The sequence below is a fragment of the Coloeus monedula genome, assembly GCF_965178545.1.
Source record: "Coloeus monedula genome assembly, chromosome: 13".
NCBI classification, from domain to species: Eukaryota; Metazoa; Chordata; class Aves; order Passeriformes; family Corvidae; genus Coloeus; species Coloeus monedula.
The window spans coordinates 12393254-12413811 of NC_138793.1; the positions used below are offsets into that span (position 1 = coordinate 12393254).

At 49.0% G+C, this 20558-nt stretch overlaps 3 protein-coding genes and 1 long non-coding RNA gene across 7 annotated transcripts in view; 1 reads left to right on the plus strand and 3 right to left on the minus strand.

Annotated features, from left to right (window-relative positions):
• HSF4 (heat shock transcription factor 4) overlaps positions 1-7845 on the minus strand; it is a 30022-nt gene extending 22177 nt beyond the window's left edge. The window contains exon 1 of one of the 2 annotated variants that reach the window (XM_082290136.1): positions 6977-7845. Coding sequence is in view for 1 of the 2 variants with exons in the window: in XM_082290140.1 (XP_082146266.1) it covers positions 104-226 (123 nt within the window). In the remaining variant the exon portion in view is untranslated. Of the gene's footprint in view, positions 1-103; positions 2793-6976 lie in introns of those variants that run through there. The other variant, XM_082290140.1, reaches the window with a different exon arrangement.
• Positions 7846-7857: 12 nt separating this feature from the next.
• Positions 7858-14227, plus strand: TRADD (TNFRSF1A associated via death domain). Its single transcript, XM_082290141.1, has 4 exons — positions 7858-8018; positions 10700-10977; positions 12637-12814; positions 13739-14227. The coding sequence occupies exons 1-4, from the start codon at positions 7877-7879 to the stop codon at positions 14044-14046; spliced, it is 906 nt and encodes a 301-aa protein (XP_082146267.1). The 5' UTR covers positions 7858-7876; the 3' UTR covers positions 14047-14227.
• On the minus strand, positions 8072-10673 carry LOC309577879. The gene is made up of 3 exons (XR_014226788.1): positions 10461-10673; positions 9612-9720; positions 8072-9003 (listed from the first exon to the last, which is right to left on the minus strand). It is a non-coding gene; the product is annotated as an uncharacterized lncRNA (long non-coding RNA).
• PHAF1 (phagophore assembly factor 1) overlaps positions 10834-20558 on the minus strand; it is a 60921-nt gene continuing 51196 nt past the window's right edge. Inside the window, exons 20-21 of one of the 3 annotated variants that reach the window (XM_082290131.1) lie at positions 13719-13974; positions 10834-10964 (exon numbers count right to left, since the gene is read on the minus strand). The gene's annotated coding sequence lies outside the window, so the exon portion shown is untranslated. Of the gene's footprint in view, positions 10965-13718; positions 13975-19411; positions 19610-20558 lie in introns of those variants that run through there. The other 2 variants (XM_082290133.1, XM_082290132.1) reach the window with 2 other exon arrangements.

The window sequence follows — 20558 nt, forward strand, 5'->3', positions numbered from 1 at the left end:
CCAAGCAAAGGGCAGCTCCTGTGCCATGCAGTACTTGGGCCTCACACCTGGGTTCTCCCTGGTGTTGCAGGCATTAGTGACACCCAACATCTGTTGTACTTACAGAACTCCAGCAGATGAGATGGTTCGTTTCAGGGTCTTCCACCAGTGTCCAGAGTTTTGTTAGGAAGGCTGGGACATTGCTGGAGTATCCATCCATCACCAGGGAGCTGGGTGAATCCTGCATAGCTTTGCAGTGTCCCAGCTACACTAACCCCATTGCTCTGGGCGCGCCTGCGTCCCACAGAGAATGAACCACCCAATTTTATCCCAGGCAGTGGAAAGTAGGCGTCCAGGGAGTCACATCAGCAGTGCTGCTCGCACTCTTAAAAACTCAGCACAATGGGATGGCATCACCAGCCCCAGAGAACAATACACAGAATGAAAATGCACTGCAGCCGATCTCGCAGAGCTGTGAATAAATACGCAGCGTCATGCAAAGGGAACACGTGCTGCCCACCTTATGCTGGGAGGTGAGCAAGTCACCAGAGCAAACCCACCTGCCGAGAGCCTGTGGGACACCAGGCACAGCAATCCCAGGTTTGTGAAGGCATCTGAATTGTTATTTTGGAATTTTCTTGTCCTAAACTTTGGCTGGCACAGACGAACAAGAGCTGGCCAGAATCAGGGCTGCAGATCTTCAGCAAGATTTTGAAAAGCCAAAATTGTAAGCAGGTTTAGCTACAGATCTCATGTTATTTGGCAACAGAAATTATTTCGCTCTTGCATGAGAAAAGAGGACGCTGAAAACAGCTACACATAAAATCTATTAGACAATATGGTTTTATTATTAATATATATGCTTTAGATAGCTCAAAATACATGCTTGCAGTATGGCTTAATGCCAGGGTCATTTCAACTCAGAAACTGCTCTTTATATAACATAATAAAATATAAAATCAACATTAAATTTTCCTGAGGTTCTTAGCAAAAACTTGTAAAGGCTAAGTTCAACATTCCTGCTATAAAATGAAGCAGAGTTCTTCACCTGATGCCTACAGAGTCCTTTAAGGCCAAACACTGAAAGAGTCAGGAGGTGAGAAGAGACAAGATAAGTGTCACGATAAGGATAACAATGCATTAATTTTTTCTTGCCATTTTCAAAGGGCAACTTAGAACAATATACCTAAGAATGTGGTATTTCCCCTAAAACCCAAATCACCATCAGTGACTAAAGAAGTCACTGCTTTTTTTTTACTTGCACCCAGCAAGTAACACAAATTTTATATAAACAGGTGTGAGTCATGCAAGATAACATCATCACACATAGAAGTCACAAGGTCAATAGTGCCATAGCAGAGTGGAGTAAATATTTGACATGCACTGGGAACAACAATCTGGTTATTTCTGCGAAGATGCTTGGACAGAGGACCTCATTCCTCTTAGCTGATCCCTGTGAAGTCCCAAACAGAGCTGGAAGAAACTGCTGCAGCCCCTTGTCTGCACACCTGGAAGACTCTGTATCTATCTCAAAGAGAAAGATAATAGAATATTCGGACAAGGATTTCTTCTGGGATGTAATGCCACAGTTCTGGCACTGGAGCAGACATTTTGCCAATTCAGTCAGGTTTAAACATGGGAAAATCTCCAAAACTGCAATTAATTCTCAAGAGTCCCTGTTGAGGAAAACCAAAACAGCAACAACAAAAAAAAAGGGACACAGACACACATTAGGATTTAATTAACAAATCAAACTGGACTACAGAGGAGGTAAAAAAAAAAATCAAACTTGTAATTTCACCATGTTTTGAATTTGAACACAAAAAATTAGAAAAATCTCTTGGCCATTTGTTTCACAGCTTTTTTCAATCAATCCTAAGAAGCTGAGTGATACTTTTCAAGAGTTAAAAATGTTTGATCAAAGCTTTTTGGGGGAAAAAAGGTCTTTTTTCCTACAGTGAGGTTTTGCTACTCTGAGTAATAAAAATGCAAGGGAATTTTCTGGTAGTGCTGCACTCGTATTCAAAAAGCTGAGACAGATTTCTCAAACTGTGGGGGAAAAACCTCTTTGCAAGCAGAAGCTCTGCACAGAAAACAGCCTCACATATTCATTTTTTAGTGATAGTGCAACAGAAGGCCTAGAGTAGAAACCACCAGCTAATGATAGTGGTCCTTGCCTGTGATGAGATGTTGCAGTTTGGGAAAAAAACCTTTTATGACTGTGACTCCAGTTTGCAGAAACTGCACTTATAATGTCTGACATAATAAGGGAGAAGTGTATTTTGATCAACCTGTGGTTGCAGGAAATAATGCAGAAAAGTAAGTGCCTGTGAAGAAGGTTTAGAGCATCAGACCATTACCTAACTTTTCCATTCACCTTCTTCCAAAACATGTTGCATCTCTCTTCTAGATTTCTGCACAAACAAAACTACCACCATGACATGTTTTTTCAGCCCTCTCATAACCAAGCAAGAGATTTTTAAAAGCAAACATTCCCTTTGCCAGGCCAGCACTGGAGCGTGGGCCAAGTGGCACAATCTCACTCTGAATTTCATGGCATGCCCTCTCGCTGTGGAAGCCCCATGTCCCAGAGTCGCAGCATTACCTCAGCAGCACAGGTTTCATTTAAATGAAAACCTGTGCATCAAGAGAGCCTCGAAGTAGGGTCAGAGCTGAAACCCATGAAGCAAGTATGGAGTAGCAACGCCAAAAGCGTAACACAGAGGGGAACACAACTGCACATTTTTCTAGAATGTGCTGCTTTGAAGCGACTTGTTACTTTGAGTGTGAGGTGGCAGCAGCACAGCAGCTGTACTATCTTATCTACCATCACATCAGCGACAACCCCCTTCCCACCCAGCCCAGCTACAGCAGCCAAGTGACACCATCCTGCTTCCTTCCTGGGAACTCAGCATCTTCTGCCATTTTCTCTGACAATTGCCTTGACAGCTCGGACACTGCTTTTCTACTTTTAGCTGCTTTTAATAGTGTCTCTAACACACATCTGCCAAAATGTTAAGGCAAAATGAGATCTCATGTGTTCAGCTCTTTTCGTTTTATGATTTCCTTAAAGCCTTTGGAGCCACTAAGAAGGATCCTGAATCCCTTAGACAGTAAGAGTGTGCTTTCAGCCTGCCAACTGCTGCCAGCTCAGGGCAGCCTGTCCTATCCCAGCCCCCCAGGCAGACATGTCACTGAACCCTGACACCCCAACTTTGTGCCAGCTGAGCCCCACTGAGCCACAGCCTCTGCCCTCACTGCCATCTTTACTTCCCAAGTGGGAAACAACAATACAAAACTCCAAGTGCCCATTAAGCACTTTGATTTCACCCCGTGGGATGCTCCCAGAAGGCACACACTCAGCAAGGGTTAGCAGAGGAGAAACTTGGGGCTCAGCTACCTATGCTTTTTTTAACCCCACAATATACAGTAGGCAGATTGGCTTCAAGGAGAAAACATTTACACGACATGGGTGGGTGATGCTCCCCATAGCAACTCACACTGTGGTTCCCACCTGGTTCTGGGAGGCAGCACTGCTTCAGGTTTCGTTTTTGTAATGAAATGTTGGGATGTCAAGGCTCATTTAACCCCATCAGACCTTAAATGTTTGAACTCACTTGCTTAAACTGTTAGCAAGTAAATGCTTTGTTTCCAGAAGCACTGGCACCATTAGGCCTGGTGACCCTGAAGGGGTCTGTGGGCACTGCCAGTTGCCCTGCATCTGACCCTGTGAACCAGAGCACCCAGGAGATCCAGCCCAGATTAACCCCTTTACAGATGTATTTGAATCATGTTTTCCCTTTAGCAAACAAATTAAGTATATATTGTTAAAATACTGTGTCGGCGATTGAATGATGGATCCAGATTGGCTGTAGTAGGCCAGCTGGCCGTGCAGGCCCCGCCAGCCCGTCTCTTCACTTCTCACATGCAGAGAGCCACTCGCAGCCCTCGCCATGTGCTGAGTGGAGCCACGGCCCCGCCAGCTCTCAGCGCCGATGATCCCGCCCGTCCGTGCCATGGGGGAGGCCGCCGGCTGCGGCCACGGTGCAGCTCTGCCATGTGCTCGCCGTTATGGCTCGCCGCCACGGCACAGCTCTGCCATGTGCTCACCGCTATGGCTCGCCGCCACAGCACAGCTCTGCCATGTGCTCGCCGCTATGGCTCGCCGCCACGGCACAGATCTGCCATGTGCTCGCCGCTATGGCTCGCCGCCACGGCACAGCTCTGCCATGTGCTCGCCGCTATGGCTCACCGCCACGGCACAGATCTGCCATGTGCTCACCGCTATGGCTCGCCACCACGGCACAGATCTGCCATGTGCTCACCGCTATGGCTCGCCGCCGCGGCACAGCTCTGCCATGTGCTCGCCGCTATGGCTCACCGCCACGGTGCAGATCTGCCATGTGCTCACCGCTATGGCTCACCGCCACGGTGCAGCTCTGCCATGTGCTCGCCGCTATGGCTCACCGCCACGGCGCAGCTCTGCCATGTGCTCACCGCTATGGCTCGCCGCCACGGCACAGCTCTGCCACATGCTTGCTGGCGCCACGCCGCCATGCGCTCACCAGCATGTACTCCCCGGCGTCGCGCGCTCGCTTTCCCCCCTGCCACATCTACCGCCGCTGCTGCTGCTGTGCTTTTGCAGAGAGCGAACGGAGAGGGAACATGCTACCAGGACGGGACCCCCCAGCTCCAGCCACTCCCCGAGACCCAGCTCCAGCTGACGCCGTGTGGCGGCGCGGGCTTTTCTACGGTACCGACCAGCTTCCCTCAGGGTCAAACAGGTCGGGGCATGAGGGGCCATCTTCTGGTTCTCTTCCTACAGCCTCGACAGACTTACGGTCACTCATTGGCAGTGCAGAAGGGCTCGGCCCAGCTGCTACGGTGGCACAAGCAGCTTTCTTTGTCCAGTCTCTGGGTGCCGCCTGCGCTATGAGCACCTTGCACACTGCCCTCCACGGACACAAAAGCTCTGTCAGCGCTGCATTAACGGGTGTAGCTCGGTTCCACAATGCATCTGAAGCGTCCCGTGTCCGAGGATTAAAAATATTGGTCCTATCTAAAGTTGAATTACCGTCTTTTGCCCAGAACGAGAGTCTGTTCAAATCTGTAGACTCAACTTTCCTGCAGTGTTTCTTTAAAATCTGTTTAACATCTCTGGGACGTTCTGTTCCTAGGATACTCCATCCCCTATGCCCCCCATGGTTCATCTACAATTTGTAGGGATTATCGCTGGCCAGCGTTCCTGCTTCTTGCAGCAGCACTTTGAGTCCCATGGGGCTCACCGACGGACGCATAGGTAGGCGTATAATAAATTCCTCACACAGGGAGCACCATTTGTCGGCGACTGAATGACAGATCCAGACCGGCAGAGAATCTGAACCGTTTATTCAAAGGAGTGAGTTGGTTTTATACACTTTTCTAAGGCACACTGTTTCCTTATGGCGTGACCTATCCCGTGTTGCCACACCAGCAACACACTTTCTCAATGTCCTTCTATGGGGTGATCACTCGCTGTTCACTTGTCTGTCGTTCCTCTCCATAGGGGTCTGCCATGTGACACCTCCTCCCCCCAGGGCGCGGTGGAGACAAGCCTCTGTGTGCCACCATGTGCTCCTTTGTTCTGCCATGTGCTTCTGCAGGCAGGTTTTACAGCTCACAACTTAATTTGACATTATAATTCCTCATAATACTGATGTTGTAAAATAGCATCAGATATATATGTATTTTTAGTGTTTTGAAATGCTTCCTGCTTTTTTTTTTTTTTTTTGTAGTTCAGTCTCCCAGTTTGCACAAACCACTGCCAAGCCAGAGTGATGGCAGCTTGCACCTGGGCACAAAACCTGGACCCAGGCCCATGCCAGCGTTTCACCAGCTGGGGACAAATAAGGGAGCTGCTGTTATCCTTCAGCTCACAAGGCACCTATGCAAGGCAGATGTAGCCTGGGCAGGAGGTTTCTACCTGAGTTTGAGCAATGGAGACCCAAATCATGCTTTGATTTGCACAGAACCTGTCTGTGGACTCGGGAAACGCTGCTTCTTTCTCCCTACCTATCCAAGCTCTCATTTAGCAGCACCACGGGGGAAGCTGACAAGTCCCAGCTGTGACTTACCAGCCTCGCGTGTGTCAGCCACAAGCCATGCAGGAGCTTCAAGCCACCCCACTCGCCTCCATCCCTAATGTTCCAGGGATATACACCCAATCCCAGCCCTTGGGCAGCTCTGGAGCCACCAACAGAGTATTTCTGATAGCTGACATAGTCTGCCCTACACGAGAGACCAAGCGGCCGAGCTGGGTGGGCGGCTGGCGGAGCCACCGCCGGCCTCGTGGCGGGGACACCTGGAGGCGTCAAGGCCCGACAAGCCCCGGCCGGGGCTCCCCCGCAGCAGCCCCTGCCCTGCGCGGGCCTGGGGCCGCCACCGGCTCGGGCAGGCCTGGACAAACAGAAGGGATGAAAGGGAAGTGCGATGCCGCTGGCCATTCCACGGGGCTGCTGGGATCACTTTCGCCTTCCCGTTTCCCCGCCCGCAGCGCGGTGCCGAGCGGAGCCGCCAGCGGGCCCGGCGCGGGGAGCGGCGGGCGGCGCCGCGCCCGGGCGGAAGTGTCGGGGCCGAGGCCGGCGGTGAGGAGGTAAAGCCGCCCGGGGCCGCCGGGCCGGGGCTGCCGCGGGCGGGGGGCCGGGGACGCGGGGCCGGGACCGGGACCGGGCGGCCCCGCCGAGACAGCGCAGGGCCGGGCCGGGCCGGAGGGGCCGCGCTCCGGGCCCCGCGGTGCCGGGCTGGGGGGACACCGAGCGCACACCCGGGCAGCGGGAGCTGCCGCTGGCCCGGCGGGCGGCACAGCGCGGCGGGACCGGGGCTGGCGGCTGCTCCAGCGCTTTTCCCTTAGGGACAGCCCCCTCCCAGCGAGGCTGTGACGGGAATTGAGCAGCAGCGGCCTGACGCCTGCCAGAAGTCGGCAAAAAAGGCAATAACCATGATCACAAACGTGACTTACCGTCCGGGGCTGATTTTTTAAAGCACCCCACAGCGGTTTGACCGCGGAGCGGGGACTGGGATGGGGCAGCGCTCACTGGACGGGAAGATTCACCCGCTGGGTTAACGCTGCAGAGGCACAAGAACAAAGGGCATAAACAAAGCAGAGGGATACTCCTGAGCCATAGAATCACAGAATGGTTTGGGTTGGAAGGGACCTTTCCAAGGCCATCTAGTCCAACTCTTCTGTGGTGACCAGGGACATCTTCAACTAGATCAGGTTGCTCGGAGCCCTGTCCAACTTGGCCTTGAATATTTTCAGGGACGGGGCATCCACCACCTCTCTGTGCCAGTGCCTCACCACCCTCACTGTAAAAAATGTCTTCCTTATATGTAATCTAAATCTACTCTCTTTTAGTTTAAAACCATTACCCTTGTCCTGTGTAGAGTGTCCTGTTACAAGAGCTCTGGGCCCTGAGAACAACCAGGGGACCAGGAACTTGAGGAGAACATCTCTGGCTGCAATAGGGCTTCAGTCCATGGGAACGTGCCAGAGCCAGCACTGCTGGGTGCTCCATGGAGCACCTCAATCGTTTCACATTTTGCCAGCTTGGTTGGTCAGTCAGAGGCACAAGGACTGAAACTCTGCTTCAGAGTATCTTTGGACTATAAAATGAGTGGACTCCAGTGGAAAATGAAAGCAAAGCTTTGTGAGCTGCTGTCTTTGGGATACCATGTCCTGCTGTGCTGTGCTTTACAGATTAACAGTAAACCCCTCAAAGGTTACACTTGCTTTAGCGACATCAGCACTCCTCTAAGAAATAAGGGTAAATCCCTCTCAGTGCTGTAGCACTCCCCTGGCATCAGGCCATTTCCCCTATGGTCTCTGAGCTTGCCTGTGTGATTTTGTAGGGTGCTGAAGATGGCAGGCAGCCCCACTCCTTGGATTGGCAGTGCTTATCTCTTTCTCCAATCGACGTGCAAGTCCATCGCTCTGCCGTCCCTCTACGAGAGCTCCCAGAAGAAGCCTTGTGTGTTCAAGGCCCTGAAGCTGGCATTAGCAGGTACCCATCCTCTCTGGTATCTTGGTGTGCAGTGCCATGCCTTCCATTAATCTCACATTCCTGGGTAAGGAAAGTTCATGCTCACTCTGTTTAGGAAAGGCAATAAAGTGGAGCAAGCTCAGCAGAAGTTCACCAAGGAGAGGCTGAGGGAGTTGGACCTGTTGAGCCTGGGGAAGAGAAGGTTTCAGGGGACCTACCAACAGTCTTCTGATACCTGTGGGGAGGGAGAGATGGAGCCACCACTGTTCATAGTGGTGCTTGGGGAATGAGAGGCAACAGGCACAGATTGAAATGAGGGGTAGACACCAGATATAAGGACAAATATTTTCCCCATGAAGACAGTCAGGCAGTTGCCCAAAGGGACTGTGTATTCTCCGTCCTCGAGGGCTTTCAAAATGGGACTGGATAAAGCCCTAAGCAACTGGTTCTGACCTCTGAGCTGACCTTGCTTTGCATGGGAGGTTGGGCTAGACACTGCCTGGGCTTTCGTCCAGCTTGAACTATCCTATGAATTATCCAACTTTATTAATGTTTGTTTAAATCCATTTATATAAGAGGGGAAAAGATTGCAATTGCTATGAAAGAAGATTTAATTGCTGTCTTTTTACCACCATAGAAACATGATTTCTGCTTTGAGAAGGTGGTTTTAAAATCAAGTGATAGCCAGTATGAATTAACTTCTGACATAAACAGACTCACATTAGCTTGAGGTGTATGTACCCCTATTTACATCAAAAAAGGACTTTTTTGCAAATAGCCATAAAACTGTGTTTCTCTGTCCACCCTTGCACCAAGCACACTGCAGGATAATAATGATTTGAAGAGTTTATCACACTTACCTAGAAAGACTTGTGGTGTTTTTTACCTGTCACGTGGCTGAGACTGTATTGTTTAATTGGGCTTGTCTATCCATTCTGCAGTTTCTTCTGGAAATCATACCAGGTCAGTTTATCCAATACAGGCCTGCTCGTCTTGCAGCTCCATCCTAATATGGGAAACAGGATGCAGGCAGCCTAACACAATTTTCCCATTAGGCTTGCTTTATGGCTGCTTTGTGGCACTGGAATGTGAATCTGCTCACACATTTAAAGGAAAGCTCACAAAACTGAGATCCTACCATGCTTATTCAGACCTGAAAAGGACATGAAATCTGAAGCTATCTGAGGTTTCATGCAGAAATGCCTGCAAAGTCCTGTCTTTTGAGGCAGCTTTACAACTGTTGTGTACACTATTCATAAAGGTTTCCATGTCTCTGCAGCTTTCCCTCCCCAGCCCTCTTGCCCTATTATGGAAATTTTGTTTAATAAGCACTCATAAAAAGCAAAGCATGAAGGAAGTGATGAAAAGACATTCCTGGTCATCCACAGTGAATTAAAATATCTTTTCTAGGTGCCTAAACCCATGTGTCAGTTACACATCTGGTCCAAACTAGACCAGATGCAAACAGGACTTAGTAAATATGTAAAGCCACTGTTAGATGCTGTACTTTTAAATGCCAGATCACTTGTCCTGCTTAATGTGGAGCACACAAGTCTGCCTTGCCTTGGGACAATGGGATTGTCCTCCGTGCCATGACATGTGGTTTAGAAATACCTGATGTAGTGCCAGTGTGAGCTGGTGCCTCCACACAGCCCTGTGCAATGACAGCCCGTGAGGTTCAGTCAGGTCTGGAAGCAGTACAGCAGCCTCCTGTGGGCCTCTGCTGCAGAAAAAGAGAAAAACACATATTTTGAACTGTCATCATCAGCATATAAAATCCTGTGGAGACAAGGATAGTGAGCACAGATAATAAAAATTAAATTTTGCTGGGAGAAGGAAGAATGAAGTCCTGGCAATTTCTGTTTCCACATCCCTCATGCTCCTCCTACACTAATGTTAGAGGGTACATCCCTGGCTTCTCCTGGCTTAGGTTTTACCATGAATTAATTCTCTGTGCAAAATAACAAGTCAAGGCCCAATCTCAAGCAGCTTAATCCCTGTGGGTGGATCTGTCATTTGCTGTTTGTGAGATGTGTTAAAGGCTCAGAAAGACAAAAGTTACCTCTAGGCATGGGCTAGAGAGGAAACACTGGGTCTCTTTCCAGGACCTTCATCACTGCATAAAACTCCAGTCACAAGGACTGAAGGCTGACTGAGCACTGAGCTGAACTGAGCTATCATCTATAAACTGTGGGGTATGCTCAGGAACCACAGTCATGGGACCCCAGAGTCCTTGGCCACACCGGGGAACACAGAACAACCAATGGGAAATGAGACTGACCAGGGGCAGGGAAACCCCCTGTCTCCCCCCCAGGGCCCATCTCCCAGGGCTCCATGGCAGGGGAGGAGACCCCAGCAAGCAATAAACTGCACTGTGCTACCAGTTTGTCATAACCATCTCTGCCCTGGAAATGGAACTTCAAATCTAAAACTTGCCCTAATAAGCAGTGTTGATATAATTACCTGGGATGTAGTTCCATGCATCTTCAGCTGGACGCCGTACTTCATGGAGATCAGTGGTGGCAGGGCAGCGTAAACTTAATCCTTCCCTCTTGGTTTTACATACAGGTTTTCCATCCCAGAGGACTTTATCACAAAGAGAATTCAAAAGCTACTCCATTGTAGGCTTGTTGTGGATGGGCGTGGGTCTGGGTGGGCTGGCTCATGCCTGGATTGTGACTGTGCTCACTTCTCCCTGCCAGACTCCACAGGCAGCGTGAATGGTGTGGACATGCTCAAAGTGCACTGCAGCCACCCACACCTGATAGTCCAGCTCAGGTTCTGCAAGCAGGAGAACTGCCGCCGCTTCCTGCGGAGTTACCGGGAAGGAGCGCTCCAGAAGTCCCTCCAGAGTCACCTCCAGCTCTCCTTGGCCACCACCACGGTGCCTCTCGAAGTGGAGCTGAAGGCTGGCAGTGAGCACCTTGACAGGATACTGAAGGATGAGGATCATTGCCTGGAGTGCATCTACAGAGAAAAGGTGAGTGGGAGAGGGAGGGAGGCTGGGCAGCAATGAGGAGGGGTGGCACAGGGCTTGCAAAGGTGGGTGCAAATCTTGTTCTGATGCAGCATGTTGGATTAACAAACTTCTCTGTCTTTCAGCTCTTAACTAATGCAGAGAAATAGCTCTGCCCTTTCTGAGAAAAGAGCTGTGCACTCTTCTGGAAGGGCAATAGAGTTACCTAAAGCAGCCTACAAAGATCCTGCTAACTCACTTCTGTGTATAACCACTAGCATGGCTGTTATCTCCACTAAGACAAGGAGTTCTACACGGCGCAGCTGAGGGCACAAGTGTGCCTCAATATAGCTGTGAGGCAGGCAGAGAGGACAGTCCTGGGTGGAACCATCACTGCTCTGCACCTCTCTCCCCTGCCTCACACACCACCTCCTCCCAGAGTGGCAAAGGTAACAGCAGCTGGAAATGAGCAATGGGAGTGCAAACGCTGCACATCACACCAGCAACTTGTGTCAGAGTGGGGACACACAGCATCTGCTGCCAGCAGGAGTAGGCTGCCCTTCTGAAGGCAAAGTCTCTCTCTCTCCTCTAACATCTGGCTCACTGCATGTTTTGTCACTGGTACTCTAATCCTGTTTGCAAGAACAGTGAGATCTTGTCATCTCACTACAAGGCACTTGACATGATTAACCTCACTGACTTGTTCCCCTCCTCTTTTTTTTTTTTTCCGTCTGGAACTTTAGCTCTTGTTCCTCTAAATGGTCCTGAGAAACAGGCACTCACTATCTACTCAGGAACATGAGGCACAAGAGCATGTTTTGCCAGGTTGCTATTCCGTAAGTGCAGAGAATGAAACTCAAACCTTTCATCCCCAAACCAAACAACATGTGATATCACATACTCTGAACTGTGGCTTGCTGCTCCCTCCATGTGCTGAACTAGCTGACTGGACAAAAGAAAGGGGCTTATTCGCAGTTCCCCAGAAGTGACTCAGTCTGACCCCTGCCTAACAGTGCAACAGGCAGAAAGATGGCACTGGGGCATCACTGCTGAGAGCGGTGCTGGGTACCTGCTGTAAGTGAGCTAAACCAGAGTTTAGCTCTGACTGAGGCACAGCACTGCCAGGTTTGACTCTTCCCATGTGCTTTGCCTTCTTTACTCCTTTTCTCCTTACCTGCTTTTTGGACGTCAGACTAATTTTCTCTTGGCTAGTGAAAAAAACTGGCTTGGTGAGGACCCAGGAACAACAAAGCTTAGGGAGCAGAGGGGCAGAGAGAGAGAATGTGGGTAACAGGAGCTGCCTGCTTGGGTGGCCATGCGCTGTTCAGGTCACCCTGTTCTGTGGGTCTGACCCTCCTATGGAGTTGGGAGAAGCCTTGCTGCCTGCAGGGCACCCTAATTCTTGCTGAGGGCTGCTGGAAATGAACATGGGCTAGTAACAGTTTTGTGCAACTTGTAAGCACTCACTGCTGCAGGTGAGAAACCCAGGAGGGAGAGATTGTCTATTTCATATCACATTACAGATTCAAATCCACACATTTACAGCCAGAGCTCCAACAGACCATCTCATTTGGCTGGTTGACAGCTCATGCTATATCTCATTGCTCGTCTCTTGACACCAGCATCTACAGTTTTGCAAGGTGGTGGCCCTGGCAGGAGTCACTGATGCTGTTTGTGTTACAGCCTGACCGCCTGCCGGATGAGGAGATCACGGAGCTGGAGGAATGCCTCAAGAGCCTGATGCTTCACCAGAGCACCAACAACAATGTGGCTGGAAAAGACTGCTCATCTCTGCCTTATTCTCCTCAAGGCAGCTCCCTTCCCCCACAAGTCACCTTCATCTTTCAGGGACAACAGTTTGGTGAGTAGCTAGAACTGATCAACAGAGCCCTTGGTCTGCCTCACAGCCCATGAGGGAGAATTATCATGACTACCTATTGGGGTCTACCTCAGATAAACCAAGGATTTCCCAGCATCCCATAAGGAAGGAATTGCAGTAGTGCAAAGATATTGCTGTGGTTCTTCAGATCAGGCCTCAACCTGTTTTCTTTTCTGGAGTGGCACAGAACCAGATGTTTCCGAGTCTGTGTTCCTTCCAGGTTCCTCACATTTTAAAATTAATACTGGAAGGAAGAATATAGAGTATTTTTCTCTTCTTCCATGTCACTTAGTTGAGGTGAGTTAATAGTGTAGATTGGATCAGACTGGGGAAGTTACTGTGGGCACCCTCGGCCCTACTTTCAGACAGGACTGATTTGTCCAGGCTCCCTCAGTTCACCAGCTGGCTTTGGGGTCTGTCTCTACAGAGAGCTTTCAGACAGTCTCACGTAGCAATATCAGCTTGACATTAGCTAGATAATTTCTGAGCTTGCTTAAGCTGTGTACAGTCTGCAGTGCTGAACAGCTGAGGAGAGAGCTCCTGTCAGCATTTCAGTATGTTGAGGATGCCTAGATAGGAAACGGGACTTTGTCAGAAAGGCCTTACCAAGTTGCCTTTGAAAGGCTAAAACAAATGAAGAGGGTGTCCATCAGAAATAAAAAAAAAAAAAAAGCTCTGGCAAACCACAGGACAGTTCTGAGGGAGAAAAAAAGAAAACAGGCCTTCCCAAGCTTGCAGGGTAGGGGCAAGCCCAGATGCTTTGTTGTTGTGGGAGGATTTCTGTAAGGGAACAGGGGAGCTCAGACTCCCTGCTCCACAGAATATTGACCAAACCTTGAACTGGCCCAAGCTGCATCACATCAGCCATGAAAATTCTATGTCTTACCTGGCCTCTGCCCCTTTCAGACAACAGAACAATCACACCAGATGACCACCAGAAGTTTGCCAAGTCCGTGTCCAAGAAGTGGAAGCAAGTGGGTCGCTCTCTGCAGAAATCCTGCCGGGCCCTGCGTGACCCTGTCATCGACAACCTGGCCCTGGAGTACGACCGAGAGGGACTCTATGAACAAGCCTATCAGATGCTCCTCAGGTTCATCCAGTCCGAGGGCAAGAAGGCCACAATAGCGCGGCTGATCGCAGCCCTGGAAGAAAACGGTCTCATCAGCTTGGCAGAGGAGCTCCTGGGCCTCTATTCCAATGAGGACTGCTCCTAGAGCCCAAAGGACAGTGCCATTGCTAAGGGCTTTCCTGCTTTAGCTACTGTATGAAACTGCTGCCAGTGTCTGGGAATGTAAAGTCCTGAATATCACCACAGGTTTCCATCTAGGTGGGAATGCTCAGGGGAGAGGTTCTGTGTTGGCAGAAGCCAGCTTGGACCTCTGACTTTCCTTATTTCATCGTGTTTCCAGAAATAGAGCACTACCTTCCTGTGAACTGGTGAGAGGCTTTCACCCTGACTTCCTTCAGGACTGAGGGAAGGGAAGGTAACTTCCTTCAGGACTGTGACAGGGAAGCAGCCAGACAGAAAGCCCTAGGGAAGAATGAGGGAGAGGAGAAAAGCAAGCAAGGTTTCTCATAGAATTTCTCTGGGAAGCAGACAATTCCAGTGCTTCTCAGGCTGTGTCCAGGGCCATCACCTGGAGAGCTGCAATGTGTTTTTATACTGAAAACATTTTTGCCCTCAGCCATGACATTAAGTAAAGACAAAAGGAAAAGTAAGGAAAAGTCAATTTTACATTATTTTCTTCTTTGTTTGAAGAACGAAGAACTTCTATGGCAAGAGTATCTGTTCCACCCTGCTCTATTGTAGCTCCTTCCCACCTCTCACCACCCAAAGGTTTTCCTTCTACCTGGGACAGCCATAGTCTTCCACAGGGTAAAAGATTGCTGCTGTAGAACAAGTGGCAGGCACTGAACAATCAATATGGACAAACTCAAATTCAGACAATGATTGTCAACTTTTTCTCATCTGTGGTAGACAGTAATATGTTAATTAGTTATTGCCTGCCAGCCTGAGGGAGCCTGCAGCTATGAAAAGCAAAACACAGCGCTGGAAGGAAAACACTCTCCTCATCAGCAAGTGACCTGTGGAGCATGGATTGGAACTGCTGCCCTCAGGTGCATTGCAGCATCAAATGCCATCCTGAGCCCACAGAGCTGAGCAATCACCTGACCCAGCTGGCTGCTCGTGCCTTCACTCACTTCCTAACCACCCACCCTCGGCCTGCTGGGCCCCTGGAGGGGACAACTCACACTGCTGTGTCCCACAGGTGGCAGGATCTACAGAGAGCCTTTCCCTGGCGCTGCTGTCACCGTGTGACAATCGAGCATCAGCTGCCACCGTGCCTGGATTTACCTGCACTGATTCTTAGGGTGAAAATGGTTTAAGAGACAAATCTCCCAAACCCCAAAGTTGACTCCTGCTTTCAGTTCCAGTGGGAGAAGCTGAGTGTCCCCTGGTATGGCTGATGCAGACTGCAAGAGAGCAGCTGCACCTTTGCTGTAAAAATGCACAGAGCAACAAGTGTCTGGCATGACATGGGTCCCATGAAGCACAACAGCAGCTCCATTACCTTTGACATATTCCCAGTGTTTTCCTGATAGGTTTTTACGAACCTCTTTCCATTAATTCTATCCTTTTTTGCCCTTCCCATTTGTGGGAATAGCCAGTGGGCCATGGAAATTATTTCAGATGCAGAGGGTGGCTCTGGCCACACACACCAAGTTTGTGTGCACATGCAAATACCGGGCTGCTGGCAGTCATGGTAGGAACAACTTTGAGCCAGGGCCAGATGGCCTTTTAAACCACAACTCACATCCTACTCCTTCCTGGAGTCAAAGCTGTAATTCAGTAAGGAGGAACACAACCCTGGATTCAGGTGTGGGCTCAGATCCGAGCTCCTGGGGCTGGAAATGTTCCCTTCTTCTGCTGGAACACCTGCTGTGAGCGTCATTGGAGACCTGGATGGGCAGGATTTAGATGGCCAGCTTTCACCCAGCTGGGATCCATGTGCCTCAGATGAGCTGAGTACCACATCCTTAGTGTAAGCCAGAGGAACATGACTCATTTCATGGAGATTTTGAATCCCCTAGGTTACATACAGAGCCAGGAAAGGAAAGGAAGGAGGTTAAAGATGAGGAGAAGGTTTTCAGGGTGTGAGTGAATCTGCTTCCATCTTCCCCTTAGCTCCCAAGGAAGCAGGACTTCATGCAGGCCCCGTCTCTGCAAAGACTGTGGCTCCATCACCTTTTATTAAGCCATTTGATATCAGTGCCATTGCAGTCTCATCTCCTTCATTCCTGCTCCACATCCTACCCTCTCCCTTCCCATAGTACCAGTGCTCTTCCCAAAATGAAGCAATTACCTCTCTGACTGTTTTGCTTTTAGGACTGGCACAGTGGCGCTGATCTTAGCTAATTTAGGCTGCTGTGGAACCATACCTCAAAGCATTTAGCTTTCCTGATAGATCCCAGCTGGGGAACTCTGCTTGGCAGAAACCCACCTGACAAATCATATTTTAAAAAATTAAAAAATCGGAAACTTGAAAATTACTTTAAGAGCAAGAGAGTTTGCTCTATATTTTGCAGAAAATACTTTTTTAAGAAAACAAGGTCATATGCATAGCCTGCTGTCTCATTTGTAATGAATATTTCTAAGCCCTCAGACCAGCTATTCATGTGCACAACTTGCACATACAGTTATAAGGCAGCCACTGAGTAGTGAGAATTACTAGTTTTTGTAGCAGCTGTTAATGCTCAAAATGAGAAAGTCTTATTATTCTGCATCTACTTCAAGTCCGGAAAACTTTTTTGCTGCTATTACTCTTTTACAGAGGATTAACCATGAATGCTTTCTTCTGAATGCAAGCGTTGTGCATTTTCTTTCTGCCAGCAATTGGCATGTGTATTTCTCCTTACTCACATATTCCCTGTCAGAAGTGCCATTAAGTGCTGGAGCCCCTGGCAACCTTTCTGGAATATCATAATCTTTAACAGCATTCACAGGTGCCTTCATTGCAGAGGCTTGAAGGAAAAGGGTTTTTCAGTGGTATTCCATGGTGAAACTGTCTTGAGCCCATGGCATGGTTTAGGACATAGCAGTGGCTGTTTCATGCCTCCTTTTCCATGACCAGACATCATCATGGTGGGAGATAAGCCATGGGCAGTGCTGCTGCTGGAGAATTTGGCCTTATCCCAGTAACTGCTCTTCTGAATATACTGAGATATATCTGTGAAAAAAATATTTTCAGGTGTGGTGGTGGTGTTTCAGAATCAAACACAATATTTAAAGCAAATAAAGGTGCTAATCAGTTGCATATAAAATCTAAAATAGAAAAAATATAAAACAAACAGAAATCAGGCCAAATTGTGCTTACAAGAAGAGATCCAAGAGGGCACTTTTTTGTGGTACAGATTGTTTTTGTAGTTCTAACCATGTTTCAGATTTGAAGGAGTCTCCTTCAGTCTGCCAGAAGGAATAAAAGATCCATCCAAAGGAGAATTCAAATGATTTGTTCTGGCATAGCTGAGCTACAGTGTTCAAACAGATGATAACAAAGAGGAGAGTGAAGTTAAAATGCTCACCAGCTACACTTTGACATGAGGCATCTGACAGAAGTAAACCTGACAGGATACCCTGACACAAAATTGTCTCAAAGGAAAATATCTGTTAGTTTTGCCATTCATTTCAAAGCCAGGTTCAGCATTGAGGAGCTGTCCTGCTGCCTGGGTCATTGTCTCCCCTCCCAAAGGAACCACACCCCGCCAGCTGCCCACAGACTCCAAAACCAGAAGTGAGCATGGACAGAATGAGGAGCCTCAAATTCACTTAAATTGCTGACTTAGTTTATCTGAAAATTCTGGTGTAGCCATGAACCTCTGGTATTGTACTCCTTAAACCACAGAGATACAAGAATGGGAGTCAAGAGGGTTTCTTGAGTCTAACCCACATATTGGAGTGTATGCATGACACTGGTGCTTTACACTGGACAGGGGTCTGGCCATGTGCCTTTTGTATGGAGATGGACTCAAACAGTGAAGCAATTAAAGGCCTAGAGTCCATTTCTTTTTTCTTCTTCTCTGGATTGAATTTTAAACCCGCTGAAGGGATCTGGCTGTACATCTCTAATAGGAACCTGTATGAGATGTGTGGTTAATGTGTCTTAGTTTTCAGTGGAAAAATCCCTTGCTAACCTTCTAATTCCAAATTCCCATGATATTCAGCATCAGATCTGGATCAGCCACCTACAGCTATGGACTGCAATGCCAGGCATACCTGGGCTAGGACATTCAGCCTCCAAGGAATTGTCTTTTATAGAAAAAGCACTTTGGTATATATATTTTTTTTTTCCCCATTCTTTTTTATAAATAAACATATCCTTTTGATGAAAACTGCCTCAGAGACTTTCATTGAACACTTAACTGTAGTAAGAACAGTGGTCACTGAAGTTCTGGCCACATTGATGATCACCAGCTCCAGAGCTGGATGCATAACAAAGTCACACATTTCTACTGACATGCCAAGCTTGGTGCCCCACCTGCAAGAGAACAGCTCTGATTACGAAACCAAGCCAAGCCTCCGTGTTTGTTCAGTTTCCAGTTAGTGCTTTGATGAGGCTTTTTCAGCCAGCATAGCCAAAACAGGAGGTTTGTCCCACCCCTGGCACCTGGAGGAGTTCACTGTGTTTCTTTCAGTACTGTTGGATATCTGGGACTCCTCTGAGGCCACAGCACCACTGTAATCCCAAGTGCCTTGCTACCAGTGAGCTCTCCCACAAGGCTGCCCCGTAGGTAGGAGCCAAGGAGCTAAGACATAAAATCTCCAGCAGCTTTGCCCAAGAAGCCCCTGGCTGACCCAGCAGCTGAATCCGGGGACATTCCTTTTGCCATGAACTTGAGCAGAGATGTATTTTACCCTGAATCTCTTAAATCTCAAACACTGTTAGAAAATCCTAAGATCAGCCCTTCTTTATCTACAACAAAGCTGTATTCCCAACTGCATGGCCTGCAGGAACACAGTGAGGGGAGCAGGGCTCTGCCCTACAGCAGCTGCAAGGACACACCACCCTGGGCTCAACAGGGCTGACCTACTGAGGAGGGTCAGTGAGATCACTGACCCAATGTTGTAAAACAGAGTGACAACCCAGGATGGACCATGGGCACCTTTGCTGGCAGTGAGAATAAACCAGCCATGGATCAGTGCCCAGGGAACAAGGTCCAGGGAGACAACCACCAAGTAGAAGCATCCACCTCCAAGCTCCCTGGGTAACTGTCCAAGCCACAGCAGCTACAAAGGCACCGCACATCAATGAAAGCCTCTGTTTTCACTCTCACCCCTTGGGAGCAAGCAAAAAGGGTGGCAGGTCCCAAAACCTGTGTGAGGGATCGTGGTGGAAATAACTGCTGTGAGTTCCTGTTGGTTTCAGGGAGCAGTCCCCCTCCCTCCACAGCCAGCGCCTCTGAAAGGCAGACAGGAGCCTGGTCTTTGCCTCCGTGACCATCATCTGCCTCCTTACAGAGCAGGGGTGAAAAGGAGCCTGGGGCTGCTGCTGCAGAAGAAAAGAACAGAGGTACCTTGGGCTGGCACAGGGAAAGCTGAAGCCAAGTAACATCTATGGCTGAAGTTTCTGATCAGCTGTGCTGTTCAGCAGGGACCCGCTGTGGTTCACGCATCTGCCACTCATGAGGAAAGGACTTTCCCTGAGTGCAGCGTCCGAGGGTGACCCATCAGGAACCCACTCTTCATGAGACTGTGTTCAGTAAAGCACAACACCTGAGCTGAAATCAAAATTATATCAAAAAAAGCACAGATGCTTACAAAAAGGGATTTTACAGTATGTTTTTAAAAGAGGTGTTCGTGAAAACAACAGAGTAGATCAAAACCTGCTTTTATGACAAGTAAATGAAAAACTTTGCTCCCTAAAGTGGCCGCGGTCTGGGCACTCTTCAGACACTCGGCCTCTGTTAGAGGAATAAGGGCCATTGTTTACACTGCAGAGACAAAGAAAACAGCCACAGGGATGGGAAGGGCTATGGCTGCGCTCAGCTGGCAGATCAGCAATTTAGATTTGACTTCAAATAAAAATTGTTTTGAAGTATTTCAAATTAAATTAAAAAAAAAAAAAGTGATTTGGGTTTTTTTTTTGTTGTTGTTACAGGTTTTGGAAAGGACCCTTGAATCTGTCTTCAGCCTCCGCACTGTTCGGCTCACACTTCCTCCCATCATTTCCCTACCAGAAAAAAAAGAAATCCACCCCCAAGTGGATTTAACTTCTGAGCTGAACCCAGCCTCAGTTTTTCAATTTGACTCTTTGCAGAGGTAAATACTCACTAGGGAATTAAAAGAAAAAAGCCAAAGTGTAGAAGGAAAAGGAAAAGAAACTCTGAAAAACTACATTTCCTATTGAAAAAAAAATTATTGGGGCGGGGGGGGTGGGGGGGGAAGGAGAAAAAAGAAGCCTTTTCGCAGAATTGGTGGCAGTCCCCAACCTGGCTGTGTGTTCAATCTCTCGGCACCTCCGCCCTGTCCCGCGGGGCGCTGGAGCCGTCGGCGCTCCCCAGCCCGATCACGTGTCAGGGCTTGGACGGGGCCCCGGCTCCTTCCCGGCCCCTTCCCTGCCCCGCTGTCCTCTCCTCGCTGCGGAGGCTGCGGCTGAGCACGGCCCGCACCCAGCCCAGCCCCGCCGCGCCCCGGCCCGGCCGGCTCCGCTCGCTGCCCGCGGGGAGC